Source organism: Verticillium alfalfae, genomic scaffold, assembly GCF_000150825.1.
Source record: "Verticillium alfalfae VaMs.102 supercont1.9 genomic scaffold, whole genome shotgun sequence".
Lineage (NCBI taxonomy): Eukaryota > Fungi > Ascomycota > Sordariomycetes > Glomerellales > Plectosphaerellaceae > Verticillium > Verticillium alfalfae.
The window spans coordinates 241,167-263,214 of NW_003315030.1; the positions used below are offsets into that span (position 1 = coordinate 241,167).

Genomic DNA, 22,048 nt, shown 5'->3' on the forward strand with positions numbered 1-22,048 from the left:
CAAAGAGACTCACAGCGATCGTTGCGCAATGGGAGAGATCGCAATTGCCAGGAAAGACAGCATGGCTCCTGGCCCGTCAAGAACCGTCGCGTCGCGTGCCTGTGACAAGAGCAGCTCGGCGAGAGGGAGAAGAAGGGAGGGGGAGGGGGGAGAGTTCGATTATGGAGGAGGAGGAAAGACGTTCAAGATGGTTTGGAATCGGTCAGAACGACTCAAGACAAGACACGAGATCTGGAGTCTCGAGTCGTCAGTTGCAATACCAATACAGATGCACTAGCGCAAGCACGCTGTTCTCTCTCTGGCCAAGTACGGTACCGTGGGCGGCACCGCCTCGAACAAGCGGGCCTGCAGAAGACCAAACCCCCTGCACCTCTCTTTTTGGGGGGGGGGGGAGGGGGTAAACTTGGGAGGTTGGTCTAGGCTTTGCTGCGAAGACCGAGTCCGCGAACAGGGGTCCCCACAGAACGACCTGGTGGCACGGGGACGGGTGGTACCAGGCGCGAACAGAATGAGGGACGAGGGGACGAGGGGGCCTGCAAATACCTGACGAAGTACCTCCCAAGGTGGACAGGCCTCTGCTGCCAGCATCCCAGCACGAGGAAAGTGGGCGGGTGGGCGCGGCAGAGGTCGGGTGACTTACTTGGTGGCAACAGACAACTTGTCGAGTGACTTGGATGATGGGCCGACGTACAAAGAGCTGGACTGATGAACGCCACTCACGGGAGGCCGCTCGTCTACGCGGCAGGCGTGCTGTCTGCGATGCGAGCAAAGCGGGTTCTTTTGCTCGGTAGAGAGGGAGGAGGGAGGCGATACGGAGTGTTTCTTGGTTTCTTACCCGTGGGTCCTCGTGATTGCTGACTGGGCGAAGCGCGCAGAGCTGGGAGGTAAGCAAGTAAGGTACCTGACCTAGGTACCTGAGGTAGGTAGGTCGGTCCCGCTAGCTGACAGTGTGTATCTGGGTGTTGTGTGTCTTGTTTTTTGGGGTATCCCAGTGGTTGGCGGCCACTGCATGCCAGGCCCTGGTCAAACGGAGACCCGAGGCGAGCTGCACAGCAAGCGTGGAGCTGGCGTGGATAGACGCCTGGTAGGTAGGCAGGTTAAGGTACTTGCGCAGAGAGGGGCCAGGGCAGATAGGTACCTTTCTGCAAGTACACGAATTCTTGGGCAGGCCCCGGAAGGAAACGGAAGTGGGGCGGCGAGATTGCCCAGACACTGATCGATCTGGCCCAAGGTTAGGTGCTCCGTGCCGTGTGCTGTCTGGCGACGTCCGTGTTGGTTAGGAGAGGAGGCCCAAGAATGGTGCTCGGTGCATGTGAGTCTGGCTTGCTCGGCCTCAACCTCCTGTGTGGGTGCGCTTGACCTCAAACTCCCTACTTTCCTTGACAGCGAAGCTTGTTGTCCGGCTTGCCGAGTTCCCTTGAGTAATTGCGCTTGCGCAATTTGTCGGACTGCTGTGGGCCTGGTGTTTGGGTTCGATAGATGTATGATGCAACGTGCTTGGTAACAGATTTAGACCTGGAGGACATGTGTCAGTGCATCTCAAAGCTGACACCGGGGCGTCGTTTTCCAACAGCCCAAGAAAACAGGACATGGACGGGCACGGCTGTCCTGGGCGTAGACATGGTGCTTTTAGAGGTTCGGCACAATAAAAGGAGAAAACATGGGGTCCAAGCGAGTGCCGTAGGACAATAACGCTTTGAAGCCATCCAGTCCACTGCGTCAACAAGCGGCCATGGGAATTGGGGGGAATAAGCATGGAGTTGTGCTGCAGGCCGGTTTTAGGCTGGCTCAGGTATGGCCCGACCACACTCAGTTCAATCACCACAGAGGATAAGGCACGAAAGCCGAGCACTGCCAACGTACCTGCAGAGGAGGGAGTTGAGCGAGCGTGATCTCGCGCAGCCAAAGAGAATGCTCCGAAGAGAGGGTAGCGACGGAGTAGGAAAAGGCTGCGTGGTTTGTTTTCAAAAATAAAAGAAAATATACAACCACCGTAGATGAAAGAGCTGGCTATTTCTTCGGAGAGAAGGGGGAAGTCGAGAACGCAACAGAAACGAGGAGCTGAATGGGGACAGGTAACGGATAACAACGATCAAGTTGGAGGCTCTGAGCTTATGCCGACAACGGGGACTGGATATTGTCTCTCTCCTTTCTTTCCCTCCCCTCTCTTCTCACGGCCTGAATTGAGTAAGACTGCTGACGCTAGATCAAGAAGACTGCAGGTGCCTGGCCGCACAGGTTTTGGTGGGGAGGGTCGGAATGTTCAGCTGGAACTACGTGGTGGTGTTGAGTGGTAGCCTGTCATACGGGCGAAGAGGCGATCTGGGATCCCAGCAGTATCCCGGCGATGACGTCCCCAGATTGTTGATGGGTGGTCCAGAACCTCATACCAGAGAAGTTGGCAGGGGATCATATTCAAGATGGTGTGAAGCCCTGCGGGTGACAGTCTTGATTAGTGGTGCTGTAGCGTGGTGATGTTGGTGCGTCGCGATGCGAATACATAGATAGGTAGATTCAGGAAGGCGGGTTCCAAGGGGCGCAGCAAATCTGGGCAGTCCGTCGATGTGAGAAAGTAGGCGGATCGGTGTTCAGCGATGATGCACCTCTTCTCAAAGAGGTGTCGATGCTACCTAGGGAGATAAAGCCATCTCGCGTTGCTTGCCTTTTCGAACTCGCCAGTTTCTCTGTTGAATTCGACTGGGCCGTTGCTACCTCACTACCTCACTACCAGGTGATGCCATCTCCTACCTTGCGCAAGGATCCCCGACCTTGCATGGCTTGCCAGAATGCCCAACGTAACGCAGGTAAGAGTTCTAGTGTCTTTGCGGAGAGAGTTGACCGGAAGTCAAGCTCTTGTGGCTGACCGAACTGCTGATGCGTTTCTCCAAAGCGTCTTTGCTTCTTTTCCTTCGCCGTTGACCTTGCCTGGTCTTGAAGGTGGTGGCACGAGACTAGGTACTCAGCATGCCATGTCGAATGTCAACCGACAGACTCGACCTCTAGCCATCACAGCATTCCGAACCGTCCTTCTCAGACGCAAGCGCGAAGGTACCCTGATCATATGCTGTGACAACTCCAGGCCACTTTTCGTTCCCTTGCCTTCCTTCATTCGGTAACTTGACTCGACACTTACCATTACCGCTGTTACTGCTGCAATGTGTTGGAAGGCGACCCCTGGTCTCTCAGACACTCTGCAATTTGATGGCGCTGATCAGTTGCCCCTCGGGAGTGCTTCCCTTCGAGTGTAAGATAGATACATGTTCTCGAGGTATGCTCCGACGAGGCAAGTAACTTTCCCAGACCGTTCGTTCAGCGCATCGATGATGAAAGACGTGAACCGACAGAAGGGGAATGGACCACCGACCAGGTGAAGGGACCAGACCAGGGGGCCGAGCATGCTTCATGCCAGCGGGCCCCAGTCCTCCCAGCGTCCAGAGCGGGCTGAGCGGCAGGGACAGGGAGCCACCCAAGACGCTAAGAACGCAATGGCGACGCCTGGCGTGCTGGCGTGCGAAAGTCGTAGTCGTGGTCCCCTTCCTCCTCCCCATTCTACTTTGGCCAGAAAAGGGATAGCGTGCCTGCCGCACACGTTGTTGTCCCGTGCTTGCCTTTCCTGTTCTGGTCGCATTCTCCAGGTTGGCATGTCTTCACGACGCTGTCCAGCTTCTTCATTAATTAATCAACAAGGTCAACATGGTTTCGTTTGGTGAGAGCTTCGCTTGATAAGCTGCATGATACATTTCGCAGGCTGCCTTTTTCCGAACTCACGACAGGCTCCTTCAGCCTAGTATGCCGTACGACCATCTTCCATTACGTTGTGTTCTAGTCGATCCTCGCGCAGTGCCTGGAAGCTCCGACCTCGACCATCAACAATCGCTGAATCCAGACCAGGCCCCGGCCTCCGCTGATCTCGACGTTATACTGGCTTCTTTTCTTTTGGCTACGTGTCTAGTTGTCTGTGCAGGGAACTTTGATTACACTCCTTAGCTGCACTGGCCGACTAGCAACGGCTTGCTCTTGGGGATGTCAAGCAGAGGCCCCTGATACGTTGGCGGTGCCAACATGGCGATCGAAACAGGAGCATACTTCTTGAGGATCGTGATCTCTCCTCTCCTGCACTCACTGACTGAACTGATTTCCCTACAAGACCTATCACCACGTACCCATTGGCACGACCTCTCATCGGATCACTTTTCACTCAGCACTATCAATCGTGGATTGACGATAGATACGGCTGGCTGAGCGACGACGACGAACAATCGCTACGACCGACCATCACAGAGATGATACTTGAGTCTCGGGCCTACCAGCTAGAAGACGATGGGAGGAAGAAACGCCACAGTTCTTGGAATGTGTCAACCCCCCCCCCCTTCCGGGAGTGCACTTGCGGTCAAGAGCAGTGTGTTCTTATGGCCTTAGCCCCATCAGCTCTCTTTGTCTGAAGGATAAGAAGTAGAAACCAAGTCTGTGTAGGATGTGACGGGGGTTCTTTTGCGTCTGGTTTTGCTTCTGCCACCGGTGGTTCAACCCCTGTCGCTTTCATGCCGGAATGCGTGACAAGCGACGAATGGCAGACTCGACACCGGTGATGCGACGTCAGCAATAGGCGGGGGACTCGAGACACGACGACACCCGATGGGCAGACGAAGAATGGCCGCCGACAGACGAGAGACCTGAAGAGTGAATTTGCGGTAAGTAGCCATCGCTGTCGATGGCTGCAATACCCTGGCCACCGGCAAAAGACAAAGGCCGGATCAACCATACGGCTCTGTCCCTGACCTCCTCACCGCCGTCGGCCCTGGCCCTACCTGCGTTGTGCGTGATTCGGCACACCCAGTGCAGCAAGTTGCGTGTGGTGCTTGTGGTGGTATTGGCTGGTCGCCGTGCCAGTCGGTCCCTTCCCCACCCCCCCTTACTGAGAAAGCCATGCATGCATGTCGAGGTCTCCATGGATTCTTGAGATGGGATGGCAGGGCATGCATAGGCCAGCATGGTGCGTTGTAGATGATAGGTGCCGCGAGCCCCTAGCCCCGGAAGCCAAGCCGTGAGAGGTGCATGGTGGTTTTTGCGGTAGATTTGCGGTAGATTTGCAAGCGAGGAAGTTGAAGCTCTCAGCCCATCCAAGGTAACCCCGAATTCGATTGCGGTAAAATATTTTGACTGATCAGAAGAACCCCGACTGACCTTCTGAGCAAGCGCCTTGTAACCTACTGCAGTACCCTACCTTTTTCACCTAGGTAAGGTACTTATCCTCCTGACCTTGACCTGAACAACGTGGGTTGTGGCAGTGGGCAGCTCATTCACTATCCCTCTACGCCGGGTCAGTCAATGCCATCCCAGCTTCTGTACAGGGGACATGCCAGACCCCACCAAGCCACGCCCCAGACTTGTCGAAGATATGGACAAACTTGCTGCGCTCGACATATCGCAAGCAAAGAAGAACAAGCGGGAGTTCGCAACCATTCACCGTTGAGCGGATCTCAAGACCCGATGACAAGTCAGCAACACTGTCGATGGATGGGCGAGGGGTTGCTTCGATAGATGGATGAATTGAGAATTGGCTTAGAGCTCAGAGCAAGCTGAAAGTTCCCCGTCTGGATCTATTTGGGCAAGAATAAACAACCAGGGCTAGGAGGGTTGTCCGTCTCCGATACTGCACCCGAGATATGATCACGACTACCTGGCCGTCCTCCCTCCCCTGATTTAGGGCCCATCAGGTAGGGGTACCGGCGACGGTAGCAAGCAGCATGATCCTCCATGGGGCCACCTGTTGGCAGCGAAACAGAAGTTTGCGGACACCTCTCAAACGCGGCATGCGGCATGTCCACATACGGGAATGAGGGTCATGTCAGACAAGTTTGGTTCTGTCAACAGTTAGATGAAGTCGACTCGGCATCTCGCTGGCATCCAATGAACCGTCAATAATACTCCTGCTGCTACAACCACAACCAGCAGCTTTGGGTTCCGGATGCATCTGCAACCGCGCTGCACTGGACTCCGAGTTGACCAACAAGTCGAGAGGTAGGCAAAAACACGCACTTTCAGCCCAGCACACCTGTCGGTCAAGAAGTGGGGCAACTGGCGACCTGATATACTACCTCCCGAGTCGAGCAATCCGGCGTCGGCCCAACGTCACCTGTTGGGACTTCGATAGGCAGCCCAACAAGGGCCCGTGATTCTACGACGGCCCTGAACTCGTTCTGCCGGTGCAAACAGAGGAGCCACCGAACGTCGTTGACATGCCGCATGCGTGGCGTTGGTCCAGATTTTTCGATATGCCTCCTCTAGCTTTAATTCCTTGGTTGCTGCAACCCATGTAGTGCCTCCCTTGACAAGGTGTACGAGACTGTACTTTGCCTGCCGCGGCTTGTCGACGCTAAACATACCGCCTCTGCTTGGTTTCTTCTCTCAAGCCACATGCTGACATGCTTTGAGCTTCACCTCTGTTCATTTTGTCGTGCCTCGACTAATTTCGACTCAACTGGCACCGACTCGACAGGCGAATACTATGGTTGCGGCGAATACAGATCCAAGGCTTCACAAACAACACAACACGCCGTATGTTGTTCACTCATTTAAGGACCAGGACCATGGCAGGTGGACAGATGAGCAAACGACAGGCCTCTGGCGGGGACCGGGTGACCACGACGTCATTCGAACACAACCTCATGCACCACATTTGAGGGGACCCGCCTTGTCCTCCCTGGATCTGAGAGGATCATGGCCGTCTTATTAGACACAGCAGGAGGGGAGGGGGGGGGCCTATGCCGGTGCGAGTGGGACGTCGAGCCAAGGCCTATCCAGCTTGCCTCCCTGACAGCCCACCATCGTGAGCAATCCACCCCCATTCAACCCCACTCACACATGACGAGTATTGTCAGTTGAGCCGCATATCCAACCTCGCCTCTCGTCGCGCTGTCTGACACTGCATCACGGCGGCTCGCTACCACGTTGAGTGCGACATATGGTGTATAAGGACACCACTTATGGCATTGCATGGTGACACAATGTGCAAATCTGTCCACGGATCGTGCCCTGCTGGAGATGTGCTCTATCAGGTCTTGACTAGACTTCTCATGGTCATGCAAGGAAACCCGCATGAATGACTTTGGGCGGCTTGTCTACGTACGCACAGTAATTCGGCCGATGTCGATTGCACCAGGCTTCTGGCATTCGATGGTAGTACCATCGTTCGTGAACCGCAACATGTCCCACAAGCCAAGACCAGATGCCCTACGACCATCCTTCTACCCAAACTCCATTGCCGCCTTCCACGAAAGACCATGAAATGCTTAGATCTCAGTGTCTTGGTTGAGAGGCGTCCCTGTGAAGGGCAGGTAGTGGTACAATGGGAGGCGTGCTCCGGGCTGTGCGGCCACCTTTTATGACACCAGTTGCTTTCCACGATGGCTTGGTAACACTCATTCTCATGACAAGTAGCCTGATCTTCTGAAGTATGGCTGTAGGGTGGGTCCTATGATCATGTTGTATCACCCTATGGCTGATGCTGTACAATGGCGGAGAATGGTGTGGATTTTCCGAGGGCTTGCCCAGTGCGGGGGGGCAGCGACGGTGCTTGCGGCGCTTCAACTTGGTCAGTCTAGTTGGGAAGATCCTGGGGGCTACCGTATGCTCTAAGAGGTGAATTGGATCATTGGATGTTCGTGTTACACGACAGTCCAGCGGGCGGGTGGGTGAATTGGCGGGGAAGGGGAGGCAAGGGGGCGCTGTGGCACACAAGTCTGTTTTCTCGATTGCTAGGATATCTTGGATCTTTTCCAGAAGCCTGTCGTCTCAGCACTCCGCGGCTCGAGCGAGACAACAGGCCTGTCCACCGCTGAGACTTTGCTTGTTCGACATGTGGCCGGTCATTGGTGATAACGTGCAAATTTGACCAGACGCACGCTCTACCCATACAACGGCATATTCTAGACTCCCCTTACAATATCATCACATAGTCGACTCCAAACGATCCGATTTGTCATGTTACCAGAATGTTTGGAAGGTCACTAGACTTAGTACATGCCAAGAAAATCATGTTCTTCGTCATGTTTTCATTCGGGTCAACTCCCGATAACGCAAAGCCCATGATCCTGGCGCTGAACCAATATCAGGCTAGCCGGGCTACATGTAAAGGTATCCTCACCGAAACCAGGAATCGAGCCAGACTGGCTGCATGACGCTTCCCCTGTGTCAGCTCCAACCCCCATGGCACCGATCGACGTGCCGTCCGGCACTCATCCGGGGGTCTCGCGTGTCTGTAACCGAGACGACAGGACGCATCCCTGCCGCTACCGCTGTCCCCTTTCCCCCACCCACTTGCTGAGCATCACATCTTTTCTTCCTGGCAGCAGGCCTAGCAGCTGCCACCCTCCCGGGTCCGAATGCATTGTAGGCGTGCCGCAGGGAGAGAACCGGCACATCTAGTTCTTTCGCAGTGGAGCCGCCCAGGAGGTCCTTGTGGAATGTGTTGCTTGTAAGGGGGAGAAACGGGGGAAATACGTAGAGAGTTCACATCTTGCAGTAAGAGACGTCATTTTGTCGACCACGCATCATGCTAGGGTCACCTGCTGCGGGAGGGGCATGGCACGGGCCGCTTGGGACGACCTAGGAGGGTGTCGCAGTAGCCTCAAGGTGGCGGACAGCAAGCAAGCAACAAGCGACAAGCAACCAGGATTCATTGCCCTCCCTCAGCGACAGTGGCCTTGGTAGAAGGAAGCGGGGGCTGGGCAAGGGAGAGAGACCATCGTCTGAGCTCACTGTACAGGGACTTTCCATCACGTACCAGTACGTTGCTGCTCACCGTGATTTTCCAAGACAGGGAAAAGGCGGTCCGCATTCTTCCGTCCAGAGAACTCATTTCTTGGGTCTTGATGACGGCAATCTCTTGGCTGGACGTTGGCGGCGGGCGGCGTTGGTGAGTGTGAGTTGCCGGGTGTGGAGGCGATAATGGCGGTGAAGGGGGGGCTGCGGGGGGGTAGGGATCCGAGCTCGGCGGTTTTGCCGCCGGTTCGAGGCATGTACTCTTTTTGCCTTGAACCTGTTGATCTCTCATTTCTCTGGTGGGTGATTGTCGTTGGCATTGGATTGCCATAGCCTTGAGAGCAGGAGGGGAGTGGGAGAAAAGAAGGAAAGGGGAGGGGGGTGGGACTGAGCCTATCGAACTCCCACCTGAACACCGGGGAACATCTCGGCGAGAGCCATAACAGAGAGCGGAATTGTCGACACTGATCCGGCCGAATTGGAGGGGGACACATGGATCTTTGGGCTGGGAGATCGCCCATCGACGGGGAGCTCGGAAGAGCCCGAACAGGATGGAGGATGCTTCTTTCCCGGTCAGGACCTTTGGGTGCTCGCGGCTGCTGAACTGATCAACTGCGGTGATGGCGCGCTGGGATCTTGACTCGATAAGAGTCGGAAGAGGGAGGCGAAGCAAATAGGATCGCACAGCCGGAGGCAAGCTCGAGGTTGGTGATCAATATACTTACAAGGTGCAGCATGGGGCGGTCTGTGAGCGGTCTGGGCGCGAAGATCTCGCGTTGGCTGATCTTTCGTGGCTTCTGAGTAGAGATAGGCAGCTCAAGGGCAAAAGACGCCGACACCGCTGGAGCTTCGCACAGGGGTGAAATCACGCGAACAGTGGTTGCGGTCCATCGACTGGCCTTCGTCTCTGGAGTCAACGCTGCCTCACGTTGACTCGTGAACGTACGGAGAGCCCTGGGTGGGAAACAATGGTGATAGAGGCATGAATGGTGCGACGCAAGGGCTGAAGATATGTGGACTCTGCGTAGAGGTACTACTGAGAGTCCATTGAGGTCTCGAATCATCGAGCTATCAGTCGACGCCTCTGCCGAAGACGAAGCTGCTCAACACGGCATCCCCGGAAGGTCCATACACGTGTTTGCCAAGGTATGGTGAGCAACAGCAGCCATCCAACGTGGCGTCGCTACGGAAGAGCTTGCCTAGACCAATATTAGCCAATGTGCTCGCACGCCAACTTCGTGAAGACAGTAAAGCACAGAGAAGAAAAGGTGTCGAACTACATGTACATGGGTCATCGGCTGCGGAGGTCCGAGATCGTAGAATCAGCCCATCGCTGTTGGGACTCAACAACGTTCTCATTAAGATATGTCAAAGAGAAACAAGAGAACTAGACGTTGCAGGCAATTGTTGGACGATGTCAGAATCGAGCTAGTGAGAGGAATCCCAAGAATGTACGACCATGTGGAGGCATAACACATTGATCTACCCTGACTCCAGCTTCAACTGCTTGCTCCCCCATCGAACCCCCACATGCTTTCCCCACGGAACCACCCCCACCAGTTGCCCCCATCTCATCCAACAGTCCATGACGACAATCACGGTTCACGTCTAATTGCCTTCACAACAGCATCAATTTCCAAGCTACCAGGAACGTAGTGGGCGTAGTGCATAAACCAGTCATCGAAATCAATCGTAACAGTCATGTGTGGTCGTTATGCCCTTAATCTGGTCAGTTTTCCGCCTCAATCACGGCCGAATCCTACATGGTCTTGCTTACTGACGTGCATACTCTCACAGAGTCCATCCCAGATCCGCCGGATGCTTCAAGATGAAAACATGCCTGTTGACGATGCCCCGCCCGACGAGGGTGATGAGTCGCCGCGGCAGAGCTACAACTTTGCACCGGGCTATCATGGCATTGTGTACCGCGCAGACACATCTGCCCGCGGCGCCGGGCACCAGCAAGAGGACAAGCACACCTCAGGCCAGGCGCAAGAGGAGGCAGTGGACGCAATCTCCACGCATGAAAAATCGGCCGTGAGATATAAGCTGCAGTCGATGAAATGGGGACTCATTCCCTTCTGGACCAAGAGGAACCCCGACTATGGATCGATGATGAAGACCATCAACTGCCGTGACGATTCGCTGAGTACAGCAGGTGGCATGTGGAGCACCATGAAAGCCCGAAAGAGGTGTATCGTGCTTGCGCAAGGGTTCTATGAATGGCTGAAGCACGGCAAGGAGAAGATGCCGCATCACGTCAAACGAACGGATGGCCAGCTCATGTGCTTTGCAGGATTATGGGATTGTGTTCGTTATGAAGGCTCGTTGTCCCACCGATGTTTCAGACCATTGACCGCTGACAGCGGAACACAGACTCAGATCACGATCATTACACCTACACCATCATCACGACGGACAGCAACAAGCAGCTCAAGTTCCTCCACGATCGTATGCCTGTGATACTCGAACCGGGCTCCGAGGATCTGAAGACGTGGCTGGACCCTGGAAGACACGAGTGGTCAGGCGAATTACAGGCGCTTCTTAAGCCGTTTACTGGAAAGCTCGATTGCTATCCCGTCTCAAAAGAGGTTGGCAAGGTGGGAAACAACTCCCCATCATTCATCATTCCCATCGACAGCAAAGAGAACAAAGCCAATATCGCCAACTTCTTCGCCAACGCCGAGAAGAAGGAGAAGACGACAAAAGCGAGCATCAAGAGGGACGCCGAACATGAGACTGATGATCACACCACATCCAAGGCACAGGTCTTGCCGCAAAAGCAGCCGAACATTGTCATGACAGCTGATGACGGCCCAAAAGCCCTCCCCAAGAGGGCCGCATCTGATGATCTCGAGGATGAGAAGCCACCAATGAAAACGCCTGTCAAGTCGTTACCTCGACCTTCGCGGCCTTCGAAGATTAGCGCCACCAGCAATAAGAAAGGCAGAGTGGTACAATCAGACAAGCAGCCGAACCAGAAGATCACCCGATTCTTCGGCAATAGTGCATAACTGCGACTCGAGCATATAAGGGTGTGTACTGCACCTTGATGGCGTCTATACCAGATGATACCATGAATTCTCAGCTTGAGAATTGGGTTCGCTGTAGACTATTGCCAATTGGTGAGCCGCCTGAAGCCTCAATGTTCGCACCTCCCATGTACCACCCAAGCGGCAAAGCTGGACCAAGGCCTTGGTCCTTAGGGCATCTTAGAAAATGTTCCAAGTATAGGCAAACCATACTGACATATCCTGAAAGTGCCTCCGAAGCACCTAGCCATTGCCCATGAAGTACTACAGCACCTAGCATGTCCACTACGCCAATCAGCATGCAAGTTCATAACTATGTTGCGTCGAACAACTCACAGGCTTTCCTCCCGGAACCTCGTACGAGCTGATGCCCTGGTAAATCTATCTTTGGTTTCAGTACGAATGCCGTAGCGGTTGCCAATTGCGACAACACAGTGAGAGGCACGACTCACATTAGCTGTGTATCCAGGATCAGTCTCCTTGAAAGCACCAGGAATGTCCAACGTGGGGTTGAATCTCCCCGCGTCAGCAGAGCTACCAGTCACTCTAATCTGCGCGCAGCTCGTGTAGCTGAGGTTGATTAGTCGCCAAGCTCCATGTGGACAGTGGATCACATGCGAAAACCTACAATTGCGGGATACCGGCTGGCCACGGGTTATGAATGCCCAGTTGGCTCACCCTGAGGAGGTACTCTCCGTTCGGCAAGCATGTTGGGATCTGCCCTTCGTACATCTCTGTACAGAATCAACACCATCAGCCAGGAAACAGAGCATTGCCTTGGGCTGCGAAACTTACGTCGAAGGGGCCACGTAGGCTGGCCGTTACTGAACGTTGGTCCAATATCCTTGAACTTGAGCCACTTTCCGGAGCCGTCATAGGCGCGAACGGAACTCGGCGCTTTTGACAAGAAGCTGTGCCAGCATTAGCTCACACGATATGGATATTCCTACCAAGCGATTTGCCTGGGCTGCAAAAGACACGCCCCATGCGCGGATACATACAAGGAGATCGGGCCCTGGTGGTAGACGGCCGTGTCGAGGGTGAAGGAGAACGTATCGCCAGGCTTGACGTCGATCACGGAGGTTTGGGTTCCGGAGGCACCTCCGACGTTACAACGGAGATCGGGCGAGGCAAGATCTGCGACCTGCGTCAACGGTGCCACGGTCTTCAAGGGAGCTCACCAAAGACGGCGAGAGACCTCTCATTACCAGTGACGGGATGGTTTTGATTGGTGTTCTGTCGGATTCCCTCATAGACACCATATTTGGTGGAACCAACAGCGAATTGCTGGAAGATATAATGGCCAGACGCCTGCGACACGGCCAGGCCGACGACGGCAGCAATGGAGGAAAGCTTCATGGTGCTTTTGGGGGCAGCGAAGTTTGCGGTATGTGGATTGCGAAGCAGGAAATGGAGCGATGGGAGAGGATTCACAATCCGTAGTTGAACCTGGTATCTTTATATAAACAGAACAACCTTCTCGACAAGTGACCTTGCACAGCAAATGCGATGGTGGCGGAAATCATTGCCGACATGGCCAAGGCCGTTCCCCATACTTATCTCATTCCATTCATAGATTAACGCTGTGATCTCCCCACACGGAGGGGGGGGGGGAGGGGTCCTCATGATGAGACTGGCGCATATTGCAATACTATGGCTAAAGACCACGACGGGTGTCACCCGGCCGGAGCCTGGCTCCCGTACACAGCACAAAACTGCCACATGCGGCAGGACACGAGAAGAGCGCCCCCCCTCGACGGGGATTGCCCTGCACTGCCAACTGACATCAGGCATGCCAAGTGCTATGTCTTGCAGGTCGATGTTTCAACAAGATACTTGCAACCGAACCTAAGGTTGCACTGCGTCAGTGACCAAGACGGAGGCAATAGCAATCAGCATCGTATGAGTGGACGACGACCTGTGATTTATATTGCCTACCAGAAGGAGCGCGAGCTGGGACTCGACTGAGTAGAATGTGAGAGCATGAACCGTCCTTTCGGCCGGGTTATTGTCTGGATACCGGCCCGACACTGGGGATCAACAGAGTCGCAAGCCAAACATGTCGAAGGATGATGCTTTACCGTGGCGGAGGCCGGCAAGGAGTCAACGAACGCCAGGCTGTCACTGTGCACACGCTCTATACGGACCTGCCGATCTTCGAAAAGCCGTCAGCTTAATGTAAAAACAACGCGTGTGATGCAAGCCGTGCCTTGGATTAATGGTTCCCATTCATGAAGCGTTACAGTGATTACCAACTCCCACAAACGCCGGTGCCGTCTTATCCACACATAGTATGACTTTCTCTTTTGTCAGCCTCAATGCCTTTTTCTCTCCTGTCGCCGTTTGTTCGTCTCCTCCGTCCACGCGTCCTCGAAGAGAGCAGGTCGCTCGGAAATATCGCCTGACTGAAGGGCTAGACGACGCACAACATGGAAAGCACCAGTTCCGACGGTCATGGTCTGGCCCATGATGATGCATTCACTGACGCCTTCAATCTTGTCCGTCTTCATGCCCGCAGCGGCGTCAAAGAGATGATCAGGCGTCTTCTCGAACGAAGCCAGCTGGAGAACACTGTCTCTCATCTTGGAAAGTCCGAATCGTGTGATACCGAGGACCTCGCCCTTGTACGTCATAACGTCGGCCAGGAGCTGCATATGCCGAGGATCAATGTCCATGTCACCCATGACCTCGCCAATCTCATGCGCAATGGTGCTTCTTGCTGCTTCAATGCCCAGGATATCTCGAGCTTCCATGACGTTGTTGGTTGAGGTCTTGGTGCCGTCAACACCTTCGGTGTTCATGCAGGCGCGCAGACCATAGCCTTCGACTAAGACGGTGTGAGTATCGTGCTCCGACGTCTGAATGATCGCTCGCGTCGCGTCCGGATAACCTGAAATGGCAACGAACGGGACTAGACGGCGGAGATAATTGGCGCGAACCAGCAAGTCCGCCTGTTCTTCTGAGCCCTTGGCCTTGGTTCTCTTAGCGGCGGCGTTCTCGTCAACTCGCACCCTGATCTCGATCCTGCTCTGGCCGATGTGCAAATCGCCGCGCTGAACTTTGAGCTTTCTGTGCCTGCAAATCGCCTCGGCTACGTCGTGAATGCCAATGCCCAGTTGCATGTCTGACAAGGCATCCATGTCGATTTGCAGAACGACGTTGCCAGCATTGGCCATCCACTCATCCTCGATGTAACTCAGAATGTCGGAGACATACGTCTTCTCAATTCGGGCCTTGACGATCCGTGCCGCCCTCATCTCTTTGTTCTGCACGAGCGGGCATTTGATGACCGGCGTACTAATGAGTTTAGACGCGTTGATGATTTCCTTGATACGCGGCACACCCTGAGTAATACTCATACCGGCGACACCTGCGAAATGGAACGTCTTCAGTGTCATTTGTGTGCCTGGCTCACCAATAGACTGAGCGCCAACAGCTCCGACAGCGTGGCCAGGCTCAACGTGAGCTTTCTTGTACTTTTCGAGACATAACTTGATAAATAGTTTCAAAGTGTTCTCCGACACCTTGGCGACACGGTCTGCGTAGGCTTTCTTTGCCTTTTGCTCCTCGTCGATCAAATCGATCTCCATGTGCGCGCCGAGAGGGTCGGATGTCAAGCCGGTGAGTTGCAGAATCCTAGTCAACTTGGCTGCGCGGCCCGCGACGTATTGCTCGACTGATCTCAAGAAGTCTCTTGCACCCTCGTGCTCATCTGTGTAGCGATCTTCTGTGTTGTCATACTCAAGGTATCCCTGCCCCACCAGATCGCGTCTGGGGTAGCGAGAGCGCTCATGAGATAACATGCTGTCGCAGAAGCTAAGAATCTCGTTCGGCAGCAGTGCAGGGTCGGTATTGCTCCATGTCAAGTTCTCGGCATGCGACCACGTTCGATCGAAGTGAACCGGCTTTGCCGAACCCTCCATGTCGACGGGATCAAGCTTATCCGCACCAAATTGGAACTGAACAATACCTCCACCGGAAGTTCGCACCGTATCATCGTATCTTGTGGAAAGATCCTCGAGCGACTTCATTAACCTACGGGACATGTATCCCGTTTCAGCCGTTTTGACGGCTGTATCGACGAGACCTTCACGTCCGGACATGGCGTGAAATATGAACTCAGTGGGCAAGAGTCCAGAATAGAAGCTGTTTCCCACGAATCCCTTGGAGGGAGGCTGGGGTGCGTTCTTGTGAAAGTGAGGCAGGGATCGGTCCTGGAAGCCATCCGCCACACGGGAGCCGCCGATAATTTGTTGGCCGACGACAGCCACCATCTGAGCCACGTTGATCTCACTACCTTTGGACCCAGACTTGGCCATGACCAGAGGGGCGTTGTTCCGGCTGAGAGTCTGAATACATTGAGCTCCTGCTTGGGTTCGGACTTTGCTCAGCAGGCCCGAAATGGAATTTTCAAGCGTCTGTTCCATGTTGCAGCCCGTGGCCTTCTCGAGTTTCCCCTTCTTGTAAGTGTTGATCAGCTCATCAACCTGAATGTTTGCGTCTTCAATCAACTTCTTCTTCTTCACCAATAGCTGTTCAGTGGGGAAGACGTCGCCTACACCAATCGAGAAACCTCGATTGGTCAGTTGCCTAGCACACAGCTTGGCCAAGCGGTTCATGGCGGTGACGGCCTCATCGGGACCGAAATCTCGGAGGATGACATAGAACACGGAGTCCTTCTTTCCACCTCCGACTGTCGACTTATCCATCCTGCCGCACATGACCTCGGAGTTGCGAATCACCAGCCAGGCATCTTCCGGGTCCATGTCAGGACACTGCCCGGGCTTAGCCTTGTACTCTCGACACTTCGCGTCAAGGTTGATCTTGACTTGACACTCCTTGTTCGGTCGTAGCATCATGCTGAAGACCTGCTTGCCGGTCCATAGTGCTTGCGGCTTGAGAATCGCTGGCGGCGGAAGGTCAAGATGTGTGATGCCGTCCATCATATGCATGACAATGTACGTAAAGGTTTTGCGGTCGAAGAACCTATCCTTGCCACTCAGCAAGTAAGCCGCTGTGATGAAATCCTGCGTCGCCGCAATGATGGGTTCTCCGTTCTTCGGGGTCGCAAGGTTGTGCTTGACACCCATCAGGTTGATGGCCTCTGCACGAGCCTCTTCAGTCTGAGGAACATGGAGGTTCATTTCGTCGCCGTCAAAATCGGCATTGTATGGCGTGCAAACACACTCGTTCAGACGGAAGGTTCGCCAGGGTCGGACCTTAACCAAGTGACTCATGATACTGAGTTTGTGGAGCGAAGGCTGTCGATTGAAGAGTACGATGTCGTTGTCCTCAATGTGACGCTCAACCACGTCGCCGACTTTCAGATCGCGAGCCACTTGTCCCCTGTTGCCGAATTTGAGTGATATCTTGTAGCCACCCTCATCGCTCTTGATGACTTGCTGCGCACCAGGCCAGACATCTGGGCCATTCTGAACACATTTTCGAAGTTTCTTCAGGCTGTAATCATTCACCCTTTCCGGATACGTGAGGTTTTTGGCGACAAGAATTGGGATGGCGACCTGCGTGATACCAAGGTTCGGGTCTGGTGAGATGACGGTTCTGCCAGAAAAGTCTACACGCTTGCCGGACAAATTGCCTCGGAAACGGCCTTGTTTGCCCTTCAGTCTTTGACAAAAACCGCGCACCGTCTTGCCAAAACCTGGTTGCTGGAGACCCGGCACATCGCTGTTGACGTACATGGCAATTTGCAGCTGCAAGTACTCCCATTGCTCCATGATGGTCTGGACAGGGGAGCCTTTCTGAAGAGCAAGTCGAATCATGCCACTGATCCATACGATATCGGCAAGTTTGGTGGTCAAGTCGTCTTCCGTGCTTGCGTTATCCTGAGCGACGGAGGGTCGAATGCAGACGGGAGGAGCGGGCAAGAACTGCCAGATGAACATTTCAGGGCGTCCTTCGACAGGGTCCAGGCCGAGCAGCTCGCAATCCGTAGGGCTAATGGTCTTGAAAAGGTTGAGGACCCTGAGCGGGTTCAGGTCTTCCATGGCCTTGCGAAGATGCTTGTCGAGGTCTGGGTTCTGCTTTTTCGCCTCATCGAAAGACGCATCAAAGACAATCTTGCTTTCCGGCGGGACTTTCTTCATTGATGTCGACTTGTTGTAGGCAACAAACTTATCGTGAACTAGTTTGAGCACGCCGACCTTCCGAATCTGACCGTTTATGGATCCGCAGTAGTGGCATGTTTTCGTCTTCCTGCATTGCTCGTTGATCTTCTTGCAGATTTGCGTGCGACGGAGGTTGTCAATAAACGGCCGCCTCAGCTCCTTTAGGAAAGCTCGGCGCTCGGGTTCGGTCAACAGTATACGGCTGCAGTCCTGGAGAATTTCAGTCAGACTTGGAATTGGAGTGAGGAAGGGGGTCTGGCAAGAGGCGGCCTTACTTTGCAAATGTCCTGCAGAATGGTCCTGACGAAGCCGAGATAGCCAATGTGAAAGGCAGGCAGGGGCAGTCTGACATGGCCAAAGTGACCGGTACAATTCTGTAGTGATTCCTGGCATGTGTCGCACTTGCCAATCTTGCTAGAGGTTCCCTGCACATTTAGTCAGTCAGCGGTTGCCCATCGCATGCGGCCCAGTGATGGCGCATTGTGAGTGGGAGAAAGCTCACCAAACGCGGGTCTAGCGGTCCATGTTGGAAAGGGGCTCTGTTGTTGTCGACATCGTAGAGAAGACGGTCGGAAACTTCCAGGACGGCCTGGTTGGCAATGTCCTGGTTGGATCTATCGCTACGGTCAGCTGGCGATGATGCGAAGAGGGGTGGTGGGAGTCATACTGGATGCCAAACTTGATGCCCTGGAACCGCTTGGGCAGATTGTCCACCAGCTGGGACTTCACAGGGGCAAGTGTCGCGGTAGCCATGGTACAGACGTTCCAAGGTGTGTGTAGCAGCAGTTGTCGCGGGCAGAGGACGGATGCCGTAGGCTGAGTGAGTTGGGTTTGCGGTCGCTAGCGCAATGCGCCTGTCTACCGATCTGTGGCGGACTTGGGGATGCGAGTGGGTGGCTCGGGCATGACGTATCCCTCAGGCACAGAACAAAGTCGTCACTCGGGGCCAATGTGATTGTTCGGCTCTCTATGTCTGCCAGAGAGATATTCGGTGCGTTGCTGACTGACTGGTTGTCGTCGTGTGGTGGACTGTCGCAAATCGTTGATGGGGGAAATTTTGACACGGCGGGTGGGGTGAAAGGCTTCAGAGGAAACATCGCGACGGGAAGAGCTCGTGCCCCACCAGCCAACCTAGTCCCCGTGCGTGTGTGGTGGATGATGGCGCTGACATGGGTGGGCGTCGACAGACAGGGACAGCTCAGGTACATGCATGTCATGTTGATCAGTCCAACCTGAGAGTTCTTTTGTTCTTCATTCTCGAAGTCCCGCTTCAATTGATCATCAGAGGGTTGACCACACTCGAAGCTTCTCACTCTGTCGCTTTTGCGTACAGGATAGGGCCCAATATGCTCCTGCATGGTTATTGCTGCTTGTCAGTGTTTCTTTCGTTGTGCATGTTCATGCAAGTGTAGATTCAATTTCAGTACGTTTGCAGCTTCTCGAGTTTCATGGCTCTCAAGACAATTACATGCTTGACAGGTGAACGGGTGGGTAGTCATTCCAGGTAGGTGCCTAAGGTACTTCTCCGTTGTAGGTAGGTACCTACCTCAGGTGCAATCGACATTGCTGCTCTTCTTTTGCCCCAGACTCCTTGCACGTCACGCGCCTCGCTCCTCCCTACCGCCTGGCTAAAGGCATTGCACGTAAAGTACCTATGTAGGGAGGTACCTAGGTAAGCAAGCACCTAACACAGAGGGAGGGTGGCATGCCAGGGACATGACCCAAGCAGACGGCCCCCTCTCCCGGATGGTGGGGGTGGTGCCAGCGGCCCTGAAGCCACGTCCTGCCCTCCAACGGGATCCTATCACATGCCCACATGGCGCTTGACGTCAGGGGATCAAGGCACTCCCATACCTATTGATGCCTTGTGATAAAGCCCACGACACACCAACCTCACCAACTTGGTCATTGAGCGCGACTGAGGCATCTTCGGCCATCGTTCACGGTCCCTTCATTCGGCTCCCCGTTACGCCGCGTGGCGCCTGTCTGTTCCACCTTGTCTGGCGGGTTTTCATACCGCAGCCACGTTGGCGCTGTTGTTGACGTTGCGTCGGCGACCGAGGGGACGGCATCTTCCCTGGCTTCGATCCGCAGCTTCACGGTGCCTCGGCTCTCCCCTCCGGGACTCACTTGCTGCATGGCCCTCAGGAATAGCAACCACCATGGCCCCTGGTGGTGCCGACAAGAGACTTGAGAAGTCATACCTCTCCTCTGCAGTCGATTCCATCAACCCTTGGGCCGTCAACAGCCGCAGCACAACTCCCACACCCAAGGACATTCCTGTCCAGCAGCAGCTCGTCAAAGGCACAGGATCGGCCGCTGGCGACCACAGCACTACCCATCTATACGGCTGCAGCGCGAAGAGCTATCCCTTGGATTGCCCCCCTCTGCAAGTCCTCTGGTTCCATGCCGTTGACGTGCGTCGATTCTCCTCCGTAGCCGCCTCATGTGTTCGAATATTAATTGTCGAGAAACTCTCCAGATACCCAAGAGAAAGGCCAGATATGCCTCATCTAAGCCCGCCGACGATTCCAAACCACCCCACCAGCCCAAGAAATACGTCCAGTTCTCTTCTTCTGACTCGCGAGCCATCGAAGCTGCCTACCAGGCTCTACTCGAAAAGAGCGAGCACAGTTCAACAAAATCGGGCTCGCAAAGCTCGTCTCCGAGCCCAAAGAAGCCAGAAAATATACTCCGTGAAGCCCACTCAGACACTTCGACAGGTGCATCCGCTGAAAAATTGCCCAAGACTACGACAAACGTGCCCGTCAACGAAGACTACTTGTTTGACGTAAACATTGAGCAGAGAGAGCTTTCGCCAGTGTACTGGATTGGCCCCGTGTATGATGTTCGACGTGGGACGTGGTTCTACCAGGAAGGCTCAACGCTTCGTCCGTGTGAGGAGAACTTGGCGTCTCAACTGGAAGATGGCTTCCTCAAAATCAAGCCCTGGCTTTATCCTAAGCCCAAAGTGGCTCAAGATGACAAAAAGAAGGAAACCGTTAGCATACCGTCGACGGCGGTTTCTGGCGACGCATCCATAGGCTCCGCAAAGTCCGATGTGCCTGCGACGTCTGCGCAGGCGCCCATTCCTGGCCCCCTGGGTCAACCTCAGTCACATAGGTTGTTCGGCACTCACATGAACAGTATCGCCACATACCAAGACTCGAGCACGGCATGGTTGTCCTCCGACACTATGCTGTCATGGGTCACATCTACCATGTATGAGCGATTCTCTGGTGGTGGTTACATGAGCGGTGTTAAACTAGTCCGCGGTTGGTCAGATCTCACCAAGAATGCCGAGACAAAGAGCACGGCGGACCAGCGGCCAGCGAAGCAGACAAGCACCGAGACATCTGTAGATCTGGACGAGAAAGAACAACGCAGACTCAAGAGAAGATCAGCCCCGCCGTCCACTGATCCCGGTCGGCGCGATACAGAAACCGGTGAAAGTCGCAATGATCAGCAGTTCAGAGAGACTCACCTCCAAAGGCAACTGTCATCGCTGATGGGGGACACCGGCAACGCTGAAGAGAAAGAAGAGGCCATGAGACGACAGGCTGAACAGGAAATACAAGACGATTACACTGGCCTCGCCGATGAAACCCAAGGTCGCGACATCGAACACTTGTGTTTGGGGACGCATGGGAAAGGCCAGCTTTTTGGGAAATGAAGTTTGTCATTTCCAGCAATCATCTGAGTGATTTCTTTGCAGAACGACTAACGACTGGGCGATAGGGATGGAAAGCTTTAAACTTTGTTCACGACGTCAATGTCATGCGCAAGGTCATGAAAACAACGTATGCTAATTCGGTAGATCTTCGCGCTCTCAATGGAGAGCTTGGTGACGGGTTCAAGAACTGCCGGGTTCAAGTCCTACCAGTCTGCTGGAGACATTTGCTAGATTTCCCCAAGAAGCGCGAAAAGAAGGGCGAACGCGATCTGGCTGATGCAAGCAAGGAGGAAGATGAGTGTACGTCTGACTTTGGTTTCTGAACCCACGCTCTGTGTACTGATGACTGGTAGATCCCTCACTTGACGATATCACAATCGAGGGTGTGCTTTTGCGCGATCCCTCATTTCTGACTGACTTGACGTCTGGCTCTAACAGAGCGCATATCGGGA

The 22,048-nt window shown here is 54.3% G+C and overlaps 4 protein-coding genes across 4 annotated transcripts; 2 read left to right on the plus strand and 2 right to left on the minus strand.

Moving 5' to 3' along the window:
• Positions 1 to 9,774: 9,774 nt before the first annotated feature.
• Positions 9,775 to 11,777, plus strand: VDBG_07033 (yoqW; the record flags this gene model as incomplete). Its single annotated transcript, XM_003002416.1, has 3 exons — positions 9,775 to 9,909; positions 10,561 to 11,073; positions 11,130 to 11,777. The coding sequence occupies 3 exons, from the start codon at positions 9,775 to 9,777 to the stop codon at positions 11,775 to 11,777; spliced, it is 1,296 nt and encodes a 431-aa protein (XP_003002462.1).
• Positions 11,778 to 12,059: 282 nt separating this feature from the next.
• Positions 12,060 to 13,154, minus strand: VDBG_07034 (fungal cellulose binding domain-containing protein; the record flags this gene model as incomplete). Its single annotated transcript, XM_003002417.1, has 7 exons — positions 12,060 to 12,068; positions 12,132 to 12,176; positions 12,248 to 12,365; positions 12,424 to 12,529; positions 12,591 to 12,706; positions 12,797 to 12,932; positions 12,977 to 13,154. 7 exons carry the CDS (start codon positions 13,152 to 13,154, stop codon positions 12,060 to 12,062), a joined length of 708 nt encoding a protein of 235 aa, XP_003002463.1.
• A 956-nt stretch (positions 13,155 to 14,110) lies between these two features.
• VDBG_07035 (DNA-directed RNA polymerase III subunit RPC1) lies at positions 14,111 to 18,676 on the minus strand (the record flags this gene model as incomplete). The annotated part of the gene is made up of 4 exons (XM_003002418.1): positions 14,111 to 18,133; positions 18,199 to 18,348; positions 18,426 to 18,537; positions 18,591 to 18,676. The coding sequence occupies 4 exons, from the start codon at positions 18,674 to 18,676 to the stop codon at positions 14,111 to 14,113; spliced, it is 4,371 nt and encodes a 1,456-aa protein (XP_003002464.1).
• A 1,409-nt stretch (positions 18,677 to 20,085) lies between these two features.
• VDBG_07036 (DDHD domain-containing protein) lies at positions 20,086 to 21,596 on the plus strand (the record flags this gene model as incomplete). Its single annotated transcript, XM_003002419.1, has 2 exons — positions 20,086 to 20,340; positions 20,406 to 21,596. The coding sequence occupies 2 exons, from the start codon at positions 20,086 to 20,088 to the stop codon at positions 21,594 to 21,596; spliced, it is 1,446 nt and encodes a 481-aa protein (XP_003002465.1).
• Positions 21,597 to 22,048: the final 452 nt, after the last annotated feature.